Here is a 14,037-nt window from a genome sequence, read left to right on the forward strand (position 1 = left end):
CTCACTGTGTGCAGAGCACTAGACTAAGCACTTGGGAGAGTACACTATAACATGAAACAGACACATTCCCCACCCACAATGAGTTTATAGCCTAGAGAGGGAGACACATGGAGGGTAGGGCATCGAAAGTGACCAGTAAATCATTTTTTTATTCATTCATTCATTCAATCATATTTATTGAGCACTTACTGTGTGCAGAGCACTGTACTAAGCGCTTGGGAAGACAAGTTGGCAACATATAGAGACGGTCCCTACCCAACAACAGGCTCACAGTCTAGAAGGGGGAGACTGACAACAAAACAAAACATGTGGACAGGTGTCAAGTCGTCAGAACAAATAGAATTAAAGCTAGATGCACTTTTTGAGAGCTTACTGTGCGCAGAACACTATACTAATCAATCAATCAATCATATTTATTGAGCACTCACTGTGTGTAGAGCACTGTACTAAGCGCTTGGGAAGTACAAGTTGGCAACATATAGAGACGGTCCCTACCCAAGAGTGGGCTCACAGTCTAGAAGGGGGAAACAGAGAATAAAACCAAACATATTAACCAAAGGACTGTACCAAAACCAAACATATTAACAAAATAAAATAAAAGCATGTCAGGGTACTCTCCTGTCTCCAAGCGTGGGCTGAGCCTGCCTCTGGCCTGGGTTTCAAACCTGGCTGCGTTCCAGAATTCCAAGTTTTCCCCCTGGATTGTTTGTCAGAGCGGAACCGAAGCTGGTGCGGGAGATAAGGCGGGTGGGAGCCCCATCCGTGCCCTTCCCCAACAGCTTGGCTGTCCGGAGTCTCCCCCGACCCCCCGCCGGGCCACAGGGAAGCCTCTGACAGGAATGGGCCGGGTCTACCGACTGAGGCCGTGGGCACTGGACGTTTCCTGCCCCGTCGAGTGGTTGTTGATTTTGGCAGGAACCACGTGCTCGGCCTGGCTCAGTGACCTTAGTTTTGCCGTGTCTTAAGTGGGCAGAGATTGTGAGGAATTGAGAGCTCACACTCAACCTGGAGGGATTCGGCCTCTGAGCCGGCGGGCACACGGGCCCAGTGCTGTGCCCTGCCAGGGGGTTGGGCCCAAACCAGTGCCCACCGGGGGCCCTTGGACGGGAGGCAGCAAATCCTCACTTTCCTGGCTGCCCTCCAGTCCAGCCAAGCTCCATTTTTCCAGCTCTGCAAGGACCAATTTCATCTCTCTCGACTGTAAGTTCGCCCTCTGAACTGTAAGCTCGTTGTGGGCAGGGAATGCATCTGTTTATTGTTCATTCTTTCTTTCAATTGTATTTATTGAGCGCTTACTGTGTGCAGAGCACTGTACTAAGCGCTTGGAAAGTACAAGCTGGAAACATATAGAGACGGTCCCTACCCAACAACGGGCTCACAGTCTAGAAGAGATGTGAAGAGAAGCAGCGTGGCTCAGTGGAAAGAGCCCGGGCTTTGGAGTGAAAGGTCATGGGTTCAAACCCCGGCTCCGCCAACTGTCAGCTGTGTGATTTTGGGCAAGTCACTTCACTTTTCTGTGCCTCAGTTACCTCATCTGTAAAATGGTGATTAAGACTGTGAGCCCCTCAAAGGACAACCTGATCACCTTGTAACCTCCCCAGCGCTTAGAACATGTGCTTTGCACATAGTAAGCGCTCAATAAATGCCATCATTATTATTTTATTATTATTATTAGAAGGGGGAGACAGACAGACAACAACAAAACAGACAGAGGTAGTAAGTACTTAGCAAATGCCATCATATTTTCCCCCCTTCTAGACTGTGAGTCCATTGTTGGGTAGGGACCGTCTCTATGTGTTGCCAACTTGTACTTTCCAGGGTAGGGACCGTCTCTATATGTTGCCAACTTGTACTTTCCAAGCGCTTAGTACAGTGCTCTGCACACAGTAAGCGCTCAATAAATACAATTGAATGAAAGAATGAATGAATGAACAATAATCAGACGTATTCCCTGCCCACAACGAGCTTACAGTTCAGAGGACAAACTTACAGTCGAGAGAGATGAAATTGGCCACTGCTGAGCTGGAAAAGAGGAGCTTGACTGGACTGGAGGACAGCCAGGAAAGTGAGGATTTCTCTCCCGGCAATAATGGCCTCTGCGCCTCAGAGCTTGTTACCTTGATAAGTCAGGCACCTCAAAAACTGCCAGGAGATGGAAAGATTCAAATACTTCTTATTCAATTGACTGTGCAGGGAGGCCTCCCCACCCACCACCAACCCGCCCTCCCATCCGGCCCTGGGTCTCTGACTGCTGACTTGGCTCGATGAAGGCATTGGGTTAGCAGTGGGAGCGGGAGCCAGACAGCCAGGAGACCTGGACCTCAGGCAAGTCACTTAACCACTTTGTGACTCAGTTTCCTCACTTGCGCTTCTCCTTGCCTTACAGGGATGATGTGAAGATGAAATGAGATTAATGATATTAAAGTGCTTTGCAATAAAAGCCCTATATTTTTAAATTCAAGGCATTTATGGGTGGCACTGTGGTCTAGTGAAAAGAGCGCAGGATTGGGAATCAGGAGACCAAAGTTTGAGTTCTGACTTCCGCCGTTTGCCTGCTGTGTGACTGTGGGCAAGTCACTTAACTTCTCTTGTCTCAGTTTCCTCCTCTGTAAAATAGGAATAAACTACCTGCTTTCACTCCTCTTAGACTTTGAGACCTCTGAAGGACAGGTTCTTTGGCCCATCCGATTATCCTGTATCCACCTGAGCATTTAGTACAGTCCTTGGTGCTACCAAGTGCCAATATTATTATTTCTGCCCTTCAGATCTCTTATATAGCATTTCTCCCTCAGATTCTGTCTCCAAAACTAGTAATAATAATATTATTATTGATATTTGTAAAGCGCTTACTATATGACAAGCGTTGTAACTAAGCACTGGTGTAGGTACAATATAATCAGGCCAGACGGTTCCTGTTCCACATGGGGCTCACCATCTAAGGGGGAGGGAGAACAGGTGTAATAATAATAATAATAATATTTGTTAAGCATTTACTATGTATCAAGCACGGTTCTAAGTGGTGGGGTAAATACAAATTAATCAGGTCAGATCCAGTCCCTGTCCAATAGGGAGCTCACAGTCTAAGTAGGAAGAGAACAGGTATTGGACCCTCACTTTTGCAGATGAGGAAACTGAGGCACAGAGATGTTAAGTAACTTGCCCAAGGTCACAGAGCAGGCAATTGACAGGGCCAGGTTAGAACCCAGGGCTTCTGATTCCCAAGCCCTTGCTTGTTCCACTAAGCCATGCTGCTTCTTATCCCCAGATGACACAGAGCTAAGTGCTTAGTGCAGCGTTCTGCATATGGTAAGCAATCAATAAATACCACTGACTGATTTGGCAGATGAGAAAACCGAGGCACACAAAAGTTAAGTGTGTTAACTGGCGTGGTTGACATCCTACTGCTTGGTTAGGAATGGTTCATCCAACTCCTCTAATTTTCCCCTCTACATCCCTAGCCTTCCTTCTAACAATAATAATAATAATCATCATCAATCGTATTTATTGAGCACTTACTGTGTGCAGAGCACTGTACTAAGCGCTTGGGAAGTACAAGTTGGCAACATATAGAGACAGTCCCTACCCAACAGTGGGCTCACAGTCTAAAAGAATAATGATGATGATGATGGTATTTAAGTGCTTACTATGTGCCAAGCACTGTTCTAAGCACTGGGGGAGATACAGGGTCATCAGATTGTCCCACGTAGGGCTCACAGTCTCAATCCCCATTTTACAGATGAAGTAACTCAGGCACAGAGAAGTTAAGTGCCTTGCCCAAGGTTACACAGCAGACAAGAGGCGGAATTAGAACCCACAACCTCTGACTCCCAAGCCTGGGCTCTTTCCACTAAGCCACGCCGCTTCTCTGGTAACCCACTTTACATCTCTACTCAGAATCTAGCCAGAAGCTTTCTGAATCTGCTGCTGTAAATATTGTACTTGTGTTTGTGTTGTTTCATTTCCTTCTACCATAACACAACCAAGGTGAGCCCGTTGTTGGGTAGGGACCGTCTCTATATGTTGCCAACTTGTACTTCCCAAGCGCTTAGTCCAGTGCTCTGCACACAGTAAGTGCTCAATAAATACGATCGAATGAATGAATGAAAGGTGTAACTTTAGAGGTAGGTATTTACAGCAGATATAAAGAACTTCCCCGGATTAAGGTGGGAAATACTGGATCAGAGGATGCATAAGGTTGTGGATTCTCCTTTCCTGAAGATTCACAAGATCAGGAGAGAGAGCCACAAGCCTGGGATGGTTGCAGGGAGCTTAGCAGAAGACAAAGGAAGCAGTGTGGCCTAGTGGATAGAGCATGGACCTGGGACTCAGAAGGACCTGGGTTCTTATCCCAGCTCTGCCACTTGTCTGCTGTGTGACCTTGGACAAGTCACTTCACTGCTCGGTGCCTCAATTCTCTCATCTGTATAACGGGGGCTAAGACTGTGAGTCCTATGTGGGCCAGGGACTGTGTCCAACCCGATTACCTTGTATCTACCTCAGAGCTCAGTTCGGTGTCTGGAACACTGAAGTGCAAAACAAGTACCACTATTATTATTACTATTTCCTGACAAAGTCCTCATTTCCGCCTCTCCCACTCCCTTCTGCGTCGCCCTTGCCCTTGGATTTGTACGGTCTCACACAGTAAGTGTATCCTCCTGTCTCTCCCGCCTTCAGTCCACACTTCACTTTGCTGCCCGGCTTATCGAGAAGCAGCGTGGCTCAGTGGAAAGAGCCCGGGCTTTGGAGTCCGAGGTCATGGGTTTGAATCCCGGCTCTGCCAGTTGTCAGCTGTGTGACTTTGGGCAAGTCACTTAACCTCTCTGAGCCTCAGTTACCTCATTTGTAAAATGGGGAAGAAGACTGTGAGCCCCACGTGGGACAACCTGATCACCTCGTATCCCCCCAGCGCTTAGAACAGTGCTTTGCACATAGTAAGAGCTTAACAAATGCCATCATTATTATTATCTTTGTACAGAAACGCTCTGGGCGTGTCACTCCCCTCCTTAAAAATCTCCAGTGGCTGCCTGTCAACCTACGAATCAAGCAAAAACTCCTCACTCTCGGCTTCAAGGGTTTCCATCACCTCGCCCCCTCCTACCTCACCTCCCTTCTCTCCTTCTTCAGCCCAGACTGCACCCTCCGCTCCTGTGCCACCACTAACCTCCTCACCGTGCCTCATTCTCCCCTGTCAATCAATCAATCAATCAATCAATCGTATTTATTGAGCGCTTACTATGTGCAGAGCACTGTACTAAGCGCTTGGGAAGTACAAATTGGCATCACATAGAGACAGTCCCTACCCAACAGTGGGCTCACAGTCTAAAAGGGGGAGACAGAGAACAGAACCAAACATGCCAACAAAATAAAATAAGTAGGATAGAAATGTACAAGTAAAATAAATAAATAGATAAATAGAGTAATAAATATGTACAACCATATATACATATATACAGGTGCTGTGGGGAAGGGAAGGAGGTAAGACGGGGGGATGGAGAGGGGGACGAGGGGGAGAGGAAAGAAGGGGCTCAGTCTGGGAAGGCCTCCTGGAGGAGGTGAGCTCTCAGCAGGGCCTTGAAGGGAGGAAGAGAGCTAGCTTGGCGGATGGGCAGAGGGAGGGCATTCCAGGCCCGGGGGATGACGTGGGCCGGGGGTCGATGGCGGGACAGGTGAGAGCGAGGTACAGTGAGGAGATTACTATGTGCAAAGCACTGTTCTAAGCACTGGGGAGGATACAAGGTGATAAGGTTGTCCCATGTGGGCTCACCGTCTTAAATCCCCATTTTCCAGATGAGGTAACTGAGGCCCAGAGAAGTGAAGTGACTTGCCCAAAGTCACACAGCTGACAAGAGGCGGAGCCGGGATTAGAACCCATGACCTCTGACTCCCAAGCCCAGGCTCTTTTCACTGAGCCACGCCGCTTTTAAATACCCACAATTTGATCGTAATCCAGTGGGTTTCGTCTCAGCCTATACTGTCAGTTCTCAGCTCCAGCCTTCAAGATACTCGGGATCGGAAACCCCCTGCTATTATGGACTCTTTGATTGATCTGATCGATGGAGATCTCCCTTCATTCATTCATTCATTCATTCATTCAATCGTATTTATTGAGCGCTTACTGTGTGCAGAGCACTGTACTAAGCGCTTGGGAAGTACAAGTCGGCAACAGAGACGGTCCCTACCCAACAACAGGCTCATTTATTGAGCGCTTACTGTGTGCAGAGCACTGTACTAAGCCCTTCGGAGACTACAAATCGGCAACATATAGAGACTGTCCCTACCCACAACAGGCTCATTTACTGAGCGCTTACTGTGTGCAGAGCACTGTACTAAGCGCTCGGGAAGTACAAGTCGGCAACATCTAGAGACGGTCCCTACCCAACAACGGGTCTAGAAGGGGGAGGCAGACACCAAAATAAAACATGTGGACAGGTGTCAAAATCGCCAGAACAAACAGAATTAAGGATATATGCACACCATTAACAAAATAGAGTAGTAAATATGTACAAGTACAATAAATTGAGTAATAAATATATACAAGTGCCGTGGGGAGGGGAAGGCAGACAACAAAACAAAACATGTGGACAGGTGTCAAAATCGCCAGAACAAACAGAATTAAGGCTATATGCACATCATTAACAAAATAGAGTAGTAAATATGTACAAGTACAATAAATTGAGTAATAAATCTGTACAAATATATACAAGTGCCGTGGGGAGGGGAAAGGAGTAGGGCAGAGGGGAGGATGGGGAGGAGGAGAGGAAAAAGGGGGCTCAGTGGGTCGGCTGGGGCTGAGCGGGGGGGGGTTTGGGAGGGGAGGTTGGCTTGGATGGAGGGCGGGGGGCGGGGGCGGGCGAGGAGGAGGTGGGGGAGGAGGAGCAGGGAGGAGGAAGAGGAGGAGGGGGAGGAGGAAGAGGAGGAGGAGGAGGGAGAGGAGGAGGAGGAGAGGGGAGGAGGAGGAGGAGGAGGGGGAAGAGGAGGAGGAGGGGGAGGGGCCGAGGAGGGGGGAGGAGGAGGAGGAGCAAGGAGGAGGAAGAGGAGGAGGGAGAAGAGGAGGAGAGGGGGAAGGAGAGGGGAAGGAAGAGGGGGAGGAGGAGGAGGAAGAGGGGGAGGAGGAGGAGGAAGAGGAGGAGGAGAAGAGGGAGGAGGAGGAGGAGGAGAAGGGGAGGGGGAGGAGGAAGAGGGGGAGGAGGGGGAAGAGGAGGAGGAGGAGAAGGGGGAGGGAGAGAGAGGAGGAGGAGGGGCCGAGGGGGAGGAGGAGAGAAGAGGATAGAGGAGGGGGAGGGGCGGGTGGGGTGAGATGGTGTGGGCTGGGGTGGGGGCGTGTGGTCAGTCCGCCTCGTCGGGGGTCGGGGGTCTGGGCGGGGGGGTCGGGTCCCCTGGTCAGTGGCCTCTCGGGCAGAGCCCCCGGGGACGGGGACATCCCGGGGAGCCCCCGGACACATGGCCGGTAAGACCCCCCCCCCCCGCCTCCTCATCCCATCAAGGGGGGCCGGGGGGGGGGGGACCGGGGGTCTCTCTCTCTCTCTGTCTCTCTCTCTCTGTCTCTCTCTCGGGGGGGACGGACCCCGTGTGTCTCCTCTCTCTCCCTCTGTGTCTCCTCCTCTCCCTCTGCGTCGCCTCCGCGGGTCCCTGGGTCCCCGGGCCGGGGTCTCTCGGCGTTCCTCGGGGGGCCAGGCGGGCGGGCGGGCGGGCCCCGGGGGCTCCTCCGGGGACCTCTCTACGAGAGACTGGGTCTCCGTGCATCTCTGTCAGCGCAAACGTGGCTCTGTGCCTCCGTGGATCTCTTCTCCGACGTGTCTCTGTGGTGTCTCCGTCTGTCTCTGTGTCTTCGTGGATCTCTGAGCACGAACGTGTCTCTGTGTGTCTCTGTGTCTCCGTGTATCTCTGTGAGCGCGGACGTGTCTCTGTGTCTCCCTGTGTCTCTGTGTCTCCGTGTGTCTCCTCCGTGTGTCTCTGTGAGCGCGAACTTGTCTCTGTGTCTCCTTGTGTCTCTGTGTCTCCGTGCGTCTCTGTGAGCGCGGACGTGTCTCTGTGTCTCCCTGTGTCTCCGTGTCTCTCTGGGAGCGCGGGCGTGTCTCTGTCTCCGTGTGTCTCTGTGAGCGCGGACGTGTCTCTGTGTCTCCTTGTGTCTCTGTGTCTCCGTGTGTCTCTGTGAACGCGAACACGTCTCTGTTTATCTCTGTGAGCGCGGACGTGTCTCTGTGCCTCCCTGTGTCTCTGTGTCTCCGTGTGTCTCTGCGTCTCCTTGTGTCTCTGTGTCTCCGTGTAATCTCTGTGAGCGCGGACGTCTCTCTGTGTCTCTGTGCATATCTGTGAGCTCAAACGTGTCTCTGTGTCTCCGTGGATCTCGTCTCCAACGTGTCTCTGTGCCTCCGTGTATCTCTGTGAGCGCGGACGTGTCTCTGGGTCTCCTTGTGTCTCTGGGTCTCCGTGTATCTCTGAGCGCCGACGTGTCTCTGTGTCTCTCTTTGTGTCTCCGTGTCTCCGTGTATCTCTGTGAACGCGGAAGTGTCTCTGTGTCTCCGTGTATCTCTGTGTCACCGTGTATCTCTGTGAGCGCCAACGTGTCTCTCTGTCTCTGCGAGTCTCTAGGGGAGAGAAAGTTTCCCCTCCTCCGTGTGTCTCTCAGACTCCGTGTCTCTGTGTCTCCGTGTCTCTCGTTCTTCATGTGTCTCTATGCATGGACGTGTATCTCTGTGTCACCGTGTATCTCTGTGAGCACCAACGTGTCTCTCTGTCTCTGCGAGTCTCTAGGGGAGAGAAAAAGTTTCCCCTCCTCCGTGTGTCTCTCAGATTCCGTGTCTCTGTGTATCTCAGTGAGTGTGAATGTGTGTCTCTGTCCATGTCTGTGAGTCAACGTGTCTCTTGTTCTTTATGTGTCTCTATGCATGGACGTGTATCTCTGTGTCACCGTGTATCTCTGTGAGCACCAACGTGTCTCTCTGTCTCTGCCAGTCTCTAGGGGAGAGAAAGTTTCCCCTCCTCCGTGTGTCTCTCAGACTCCGTGTCTCTGTGGATCTCAGTGAGTGTGAATGTGTGTCTCTGTGCATGTCTGTTAGCCAACGTGTCTCTCGTTCTTCATGTGTCTCTATGCATGGACGTGTATCTCTGTGTCACCGTGTATCTCTGTGAGCACCAAGGTGTCTCTCCGTCTCTGCGAGTCTCTATGGGAGAGAAAGTTTCCCCTCCTCCGTGTGTCTCTCAGACTCCGTGTCTCTGTGTCTCCGTGTCTCTCAGTGACCGCGAATATGTGTCTCTGTGCATGTCTGTGAGTCAACATGTCTCTCGTTCTTTATGTGTCTCTATGCATGGACGTGTATCTCTGTGTCACCGTGTATCTCTGTGAGCACCAACGTGTCTCTCTGTCTCTGCCAGTCTCTATGGGAGAGAAAGTTTCCCCTTCTCCGTGTGTCTCTCAGACTCTGTGTCTCCGTGTCTCTCGTTCTTCATATGTCTCTATGCATGGACGTGTATCTCTGTGTCACCGTGTATCTCTGTGAGCACCAACGTGTCTCTCCGTCTCTGCCAGTCTCTAGGGGAGAGAAAGTTTCCTCTCCTCCGTGTGTCTCTCAGACTCTGTGTCTCCGTGTCTCTCGTTCTTCATATGTCTCTATGCGTGGACGTGTATCTCTGTGTCACCGTGTATCTCTGTGAGCGCCAACGTGTCTCTCTGTCTCTGCCAGTCTCTATGGGAGTGAAAGTTTCTCCTCCTCCGTGTGTCTCTCAGACTCCGTGTCTCTTTGTCTCCGTGTCTCTCGTTCTTCAGTGTCTCTATGCATGGGAGTGTATCTCTGTGTCTCCGGGTATCTCTGTGAGTCCCAACGTGTCTCTGCGAGTCTCTGTGGGAGCCAACGTTTCCCTTCCTCCGTGTTTCTTTGTGTCTCTATGCACGAATATATATATATATATATATATATATATATATATATATATATATATATATTTATGATATTTGTTAAGCGCTTACTATGTGCCCAGCACTGTTCTAAGGGCTGGGGTAGATACAAGGTAATCAGGCTGTCCCACATTCATTCATTCAATCGTATTTATTGAGCGCTTACTGTGTGTCTCTGGGTCTCCATATGTCTCTTGTGTGTGTGAACTTGTCTCTGAAGGCATGATCTGCACATCTATAATATTTCATAATAATAATAATAGCAATGTCATTTATTAGGCGCTTACTATGTGCAAAGCTCTGTTCTAAGTGCTGGGGAGTTAAGCGCTTACTATGTGCAAAGCACTGTTCTAAGCGCTGGGGAGATTACAAGGTGATCAGCGTGGCTCAGTGGAAAGAGCCCGGGCTTGGGAGTCAGAGGTCATGGGTTCTAAACACGACTCCGCCACTTGTCAGCTGGGTGACTTTGGGCAAGTCACTTCACTTCTCTGGGCCTCAGTTACCTCATCTGCAAAATGGGGATTAAAACTGTGAGCCGCCCCGTGGGACAACCTGATCAGCTTGTATCCCCCCCAGTGCTTAGAACAGTGCTTTGCACATAGTAAGCGCTAAACAAATGCTGTCATTATTATTATTATTATCAGGTTGTTCCACGGGGTACTCACAGTCTTAATCCCCATTTTACAGATGAGGTAACTGAGGTGCAGAGAAGTTGTGACTAGCCCAAAGCCACACAGCTGACAGTTGGCGGAGCCGGGATTTGAACCCATGACCTCTGACTCCAAAGCCCCGGCTCTTTCCACTGAGCCACGCTGTGATAATGATAGTGTGATAATGACTGTAGTATTTAAGTGCTTATTATATGATGATGATGGTCTTTGTTAAGCGCTTACTATGTGCCAAGAACTGTTCTAAGCGCCGGGGGGAGATACAAGGTGGTCAGGTTGTCCCACGAGGGGCTCACGGCCTTAATCCCCATTTTACAGATGAGATAACTGAGGCCCAGAGAAGTGAAGTGACTTGCCCAAGGTCACACAGCTGACAGGTGGTGGAGGCGGGATTAGAACCCATGACCTTCTGACTCCAGGGCCCATGCTCTATCCAATACACCATCCGCTTCTCTTATAGTCTCTTATATGTTCTCTTCTATTCTATGCCAAGAACTGTACTGAGCACTGAGGTGGATACAAGATAAAGAGTTCAGGACACAGTCCTTGTCCCGCATGGTTCTTACAGTCTAAATAGGGGCGAGAACGGGTACGGATTCCCTATTTTACACACGAAGAAACTGAGGCACAGGGAATAATAATGATGGTATTTGTTAAGCGCTTACTATGTGCAAAGCACTGTTCTAAGCGCTGGGGAGGATCCAAGGTGATCAGGTTGTCCCACGGGGGGGCTCACAGTCTTAACCCCCATTTCGCAGATGAGGGAACTGAGGCCCAGAGAAGTGAAGTGACTTGCCCAAAGTCACACAGCTGACAAGTGGCGGAGCTTGGATTTGGGTTATCTATTTATTTTTCTTGTGCATATTTACTATTCTATTTATTTTGTTAATGATGTGCGTAATAGCTATAATTCTATTTATTCTGTCTCCATGTTTTGTTTTGTTGTCTGTCTCTCCCTTCTAGACTGTGAGCCCGTTGTTGGGTAGGGACCGTCTAAATGTTGCCGGCTTGTACTTCCCAAGCTCTTAGTACAGTGCTCTGCACACAGTAAGCGCTCAATAAATACCATTGAATGAATTAGAACCCATGACCTCTGACTCCGAAGCCCGGGCTCTTTCCACTGAGCCACGCTGCTTCTCAAGTTAAGTAATTTGCCCAAGGTCACACATGCTGGAGCATTCTTCTAGACTGTGAGCCCCTTGTTGGGTGGGGACCGTCTCTATATGTTGCCAACTTGGACTCCCCAAGCGCTTAGTACAGTGCTCTGCACACAGTAAGCGCTCAATAAATACGATTGAATGAATGAATGAATGAATGGAGCTGGGTTTGGGTTCATGCTCTTTCCACCAGGCCATGCTGCATTCTCCGCTCGCGTGTGTTGTGTGTGGGTGAGTTGTGTGGTGTGTATGTTGCGGTGGGAGGCGGTAATAAATCAATCGTATTTATTGAGCACTTACTGTGTGCAGAGCACTGTACTAAGCGCTTAGCACTGTATTAAGAGTAAGTACAGTACGGTAAGAGGAAATGGAGCCGTAATGCCTGCTCTAATTGATGAGTCTGCAGGATGACATGTGGATTGGAACTCCCCGCAGTTGCTGCCAGCCATGTGTCTGGGCTGGGGGTTGGCACTGGATCCTTTAATAATAATAATAATAATAATAATAATAATAATAATAATAATAGCATTTATTAAGTGCTTACTATGTGCCAAGCACTGTTCTAAGCACTGGGGAGGTTACAAGGTGATCAGGTTGTCCCACGGGGGGCTCACAGTCTTAACCCCCATTTTACAGATGAGGCAACTGAGGCCCAGAGAAGTGAAGTGACTTGCCCAAAGTCACACAGCTGACAATCGGCAGAGCCGGGATTTGAAATCATGAACTCTGACTCCAAAGCCGGGGCTCTTTCCACTGAGCCACGCTGCTTCTCTTTGAGCCCACTGTTGGGTAGGGACTGTCTCTATATATTGCCAATTTGTACTTCCCAAACGCTTAGTACAGTGCTCTGCACACAGTAAGTGTTCAATAAATATGATTGAATGAATGAATGAATTGTGGGGGATGGGGTTGCCCTGGCGAGAGCTCGGGGCATTCATTCAATGGTATTTATTGAGCACTTACTGTGTGCAGAGCACTGTACTAAGCATTTGGGAAGTACAAATAATAATAATAATAATAATAATGGTATTTGTTAAGCGCTTATTATGTGTAAAACACTGTTCTAAGCGCTGGAGGGGATACAAGGTCATCAAGTTGTCCCACGTGGAGCTCACAGTCTCAATCCCCATTTTACAGGTGAGGTAACTGAGGCCCAGTGAAGTGACTTGCCCGAAGTCACACAGCTGATAATAATAATGATGGTATTTGTTAAACGCTTACTATGTGCAAAGCACTGTTCTAAGCGCTGGGGGGATACAAGGTGATCAGGTTGTCCCATGCGGGGCTCACAGTCTTAATCCCCATTTTACAGATGAGGGAACTGAGGCTCAGAGAAGTTAAGTGACTTGCCCAAGGTCACACAGCTGACATGTGGCGGAGCCAGGATTCGAACCCATGACCTTTGATTCCAAAGCCCGGGCTCTTTCCACTGAGCCACGCTGCCAAGTGGCAGAGCCGGGATTAGAACCCACGACCTCTGACTCCCAAGCCCGGGCTCTTTCCACTGAACCACGCTGCTTCTCTGAAGGAAAATTCCTACGATTCGCCCACAGAATTGAAAGAGCATGGGCTTGGGAGTAAGAGGATCTGGGTTCTAATCCTGACTCCACCACTTCTCTGTGATCTTGGGCAAGTCACTTTACTTCTCTTTGCCTCAGTTTCCTCAACTGTAAAACGGGGTTTAAATCCTACTTCCTCCTACTTAGACTGTGAGCCCCACGTGGGACAGGGATTGTGTCCAACCTGATTAACTTGTGCTTCAAACTGTACTCGGCACATAGTAAGTGCTCAACAAGTACAATAATAATACTGCCTCAGCACTGGCTGTGCTTAGCACGTCGATTTGTACTTCCCAAGCGCTTAGTACAGTGCTCTCCCCACAGTAAGCACTCAATAAATACGATTGAATGAATGAATGAATAGTAAGCATTCAACAAACAGCCTAATTATTTATTCTAACTATGGAAAGGGGGTAACCATTCTGTGGAAAAATTTAGCCCGCGTTTCTCCTCATCTTCATTCATTCATTCATTCAATCGTATTTATTGAGCACTTACTGTGTACAGAGCACTGTACTAAGCGCTTGGGAAGTACAAGTTGGCATCAGGTGGGCTCTAGACTGTGAGCCCACCTTCTAGACTGTGAGCCCACTGTTGGGTAGGGACTGTCTCTATATGTTGCCAACTTGGACTTCCCAAGTGCTTAGTACAGCGCTCTGCCCACAGTAAGCGCTCAATAAATATGATTGAATGAATGAATGAATCATATAGAGACGGTCCCTACCCACAGCGGGCTCACTCATCTTGCTTCTCCCTCC

At 49.4% G+C, this 14,037-nt stretch overlaps 1 protein-coding gene across 1 annotated transcript in view; it reads left to right on the forward strand.

The window, feature by feature from the left end:
• The first annotated feature begins 7,440 nt into the window (after positions 1-7,440).
• Positions 7,441-14,037, forward strand: part of SYT15 (synaptotagmin 15) — a 28,045-nt gene continuing 21,448 nt past the window's right edge. Inside the window, exons 1-3 of the mRNA XM_038743388.1 lie at positions 7,441-7,447; positions 7,675-7,812; positions 9,000-9,022. Of these exons, the coding sequence (XP_038599316.1) occupies positions 7,441-7,447; positions 7,675-7,812; positions 9,000-9,022 (168 nt within the window). The remainder of the gene's footprint in view (positions 7,448-7,674; positions 7,813-8,999; positions 9,023-14,037) is intronic.

This window comes from Tachyglossus aculeatus, chromosome 3 (assembly GCF_015852505.1).
Source record: "Tachyglossus aculeatus isolate mTacAcu1 chromosome 3, mTacAcu1.pri, whole genome shotgun sequence".
Taxonomy (NCBI): Eukaryota; Metazoa; Chordata; class Mammalia; order Monotremata; family Tachyglossidae; genus Tachyglossus; species Tachyglossus aculeatus.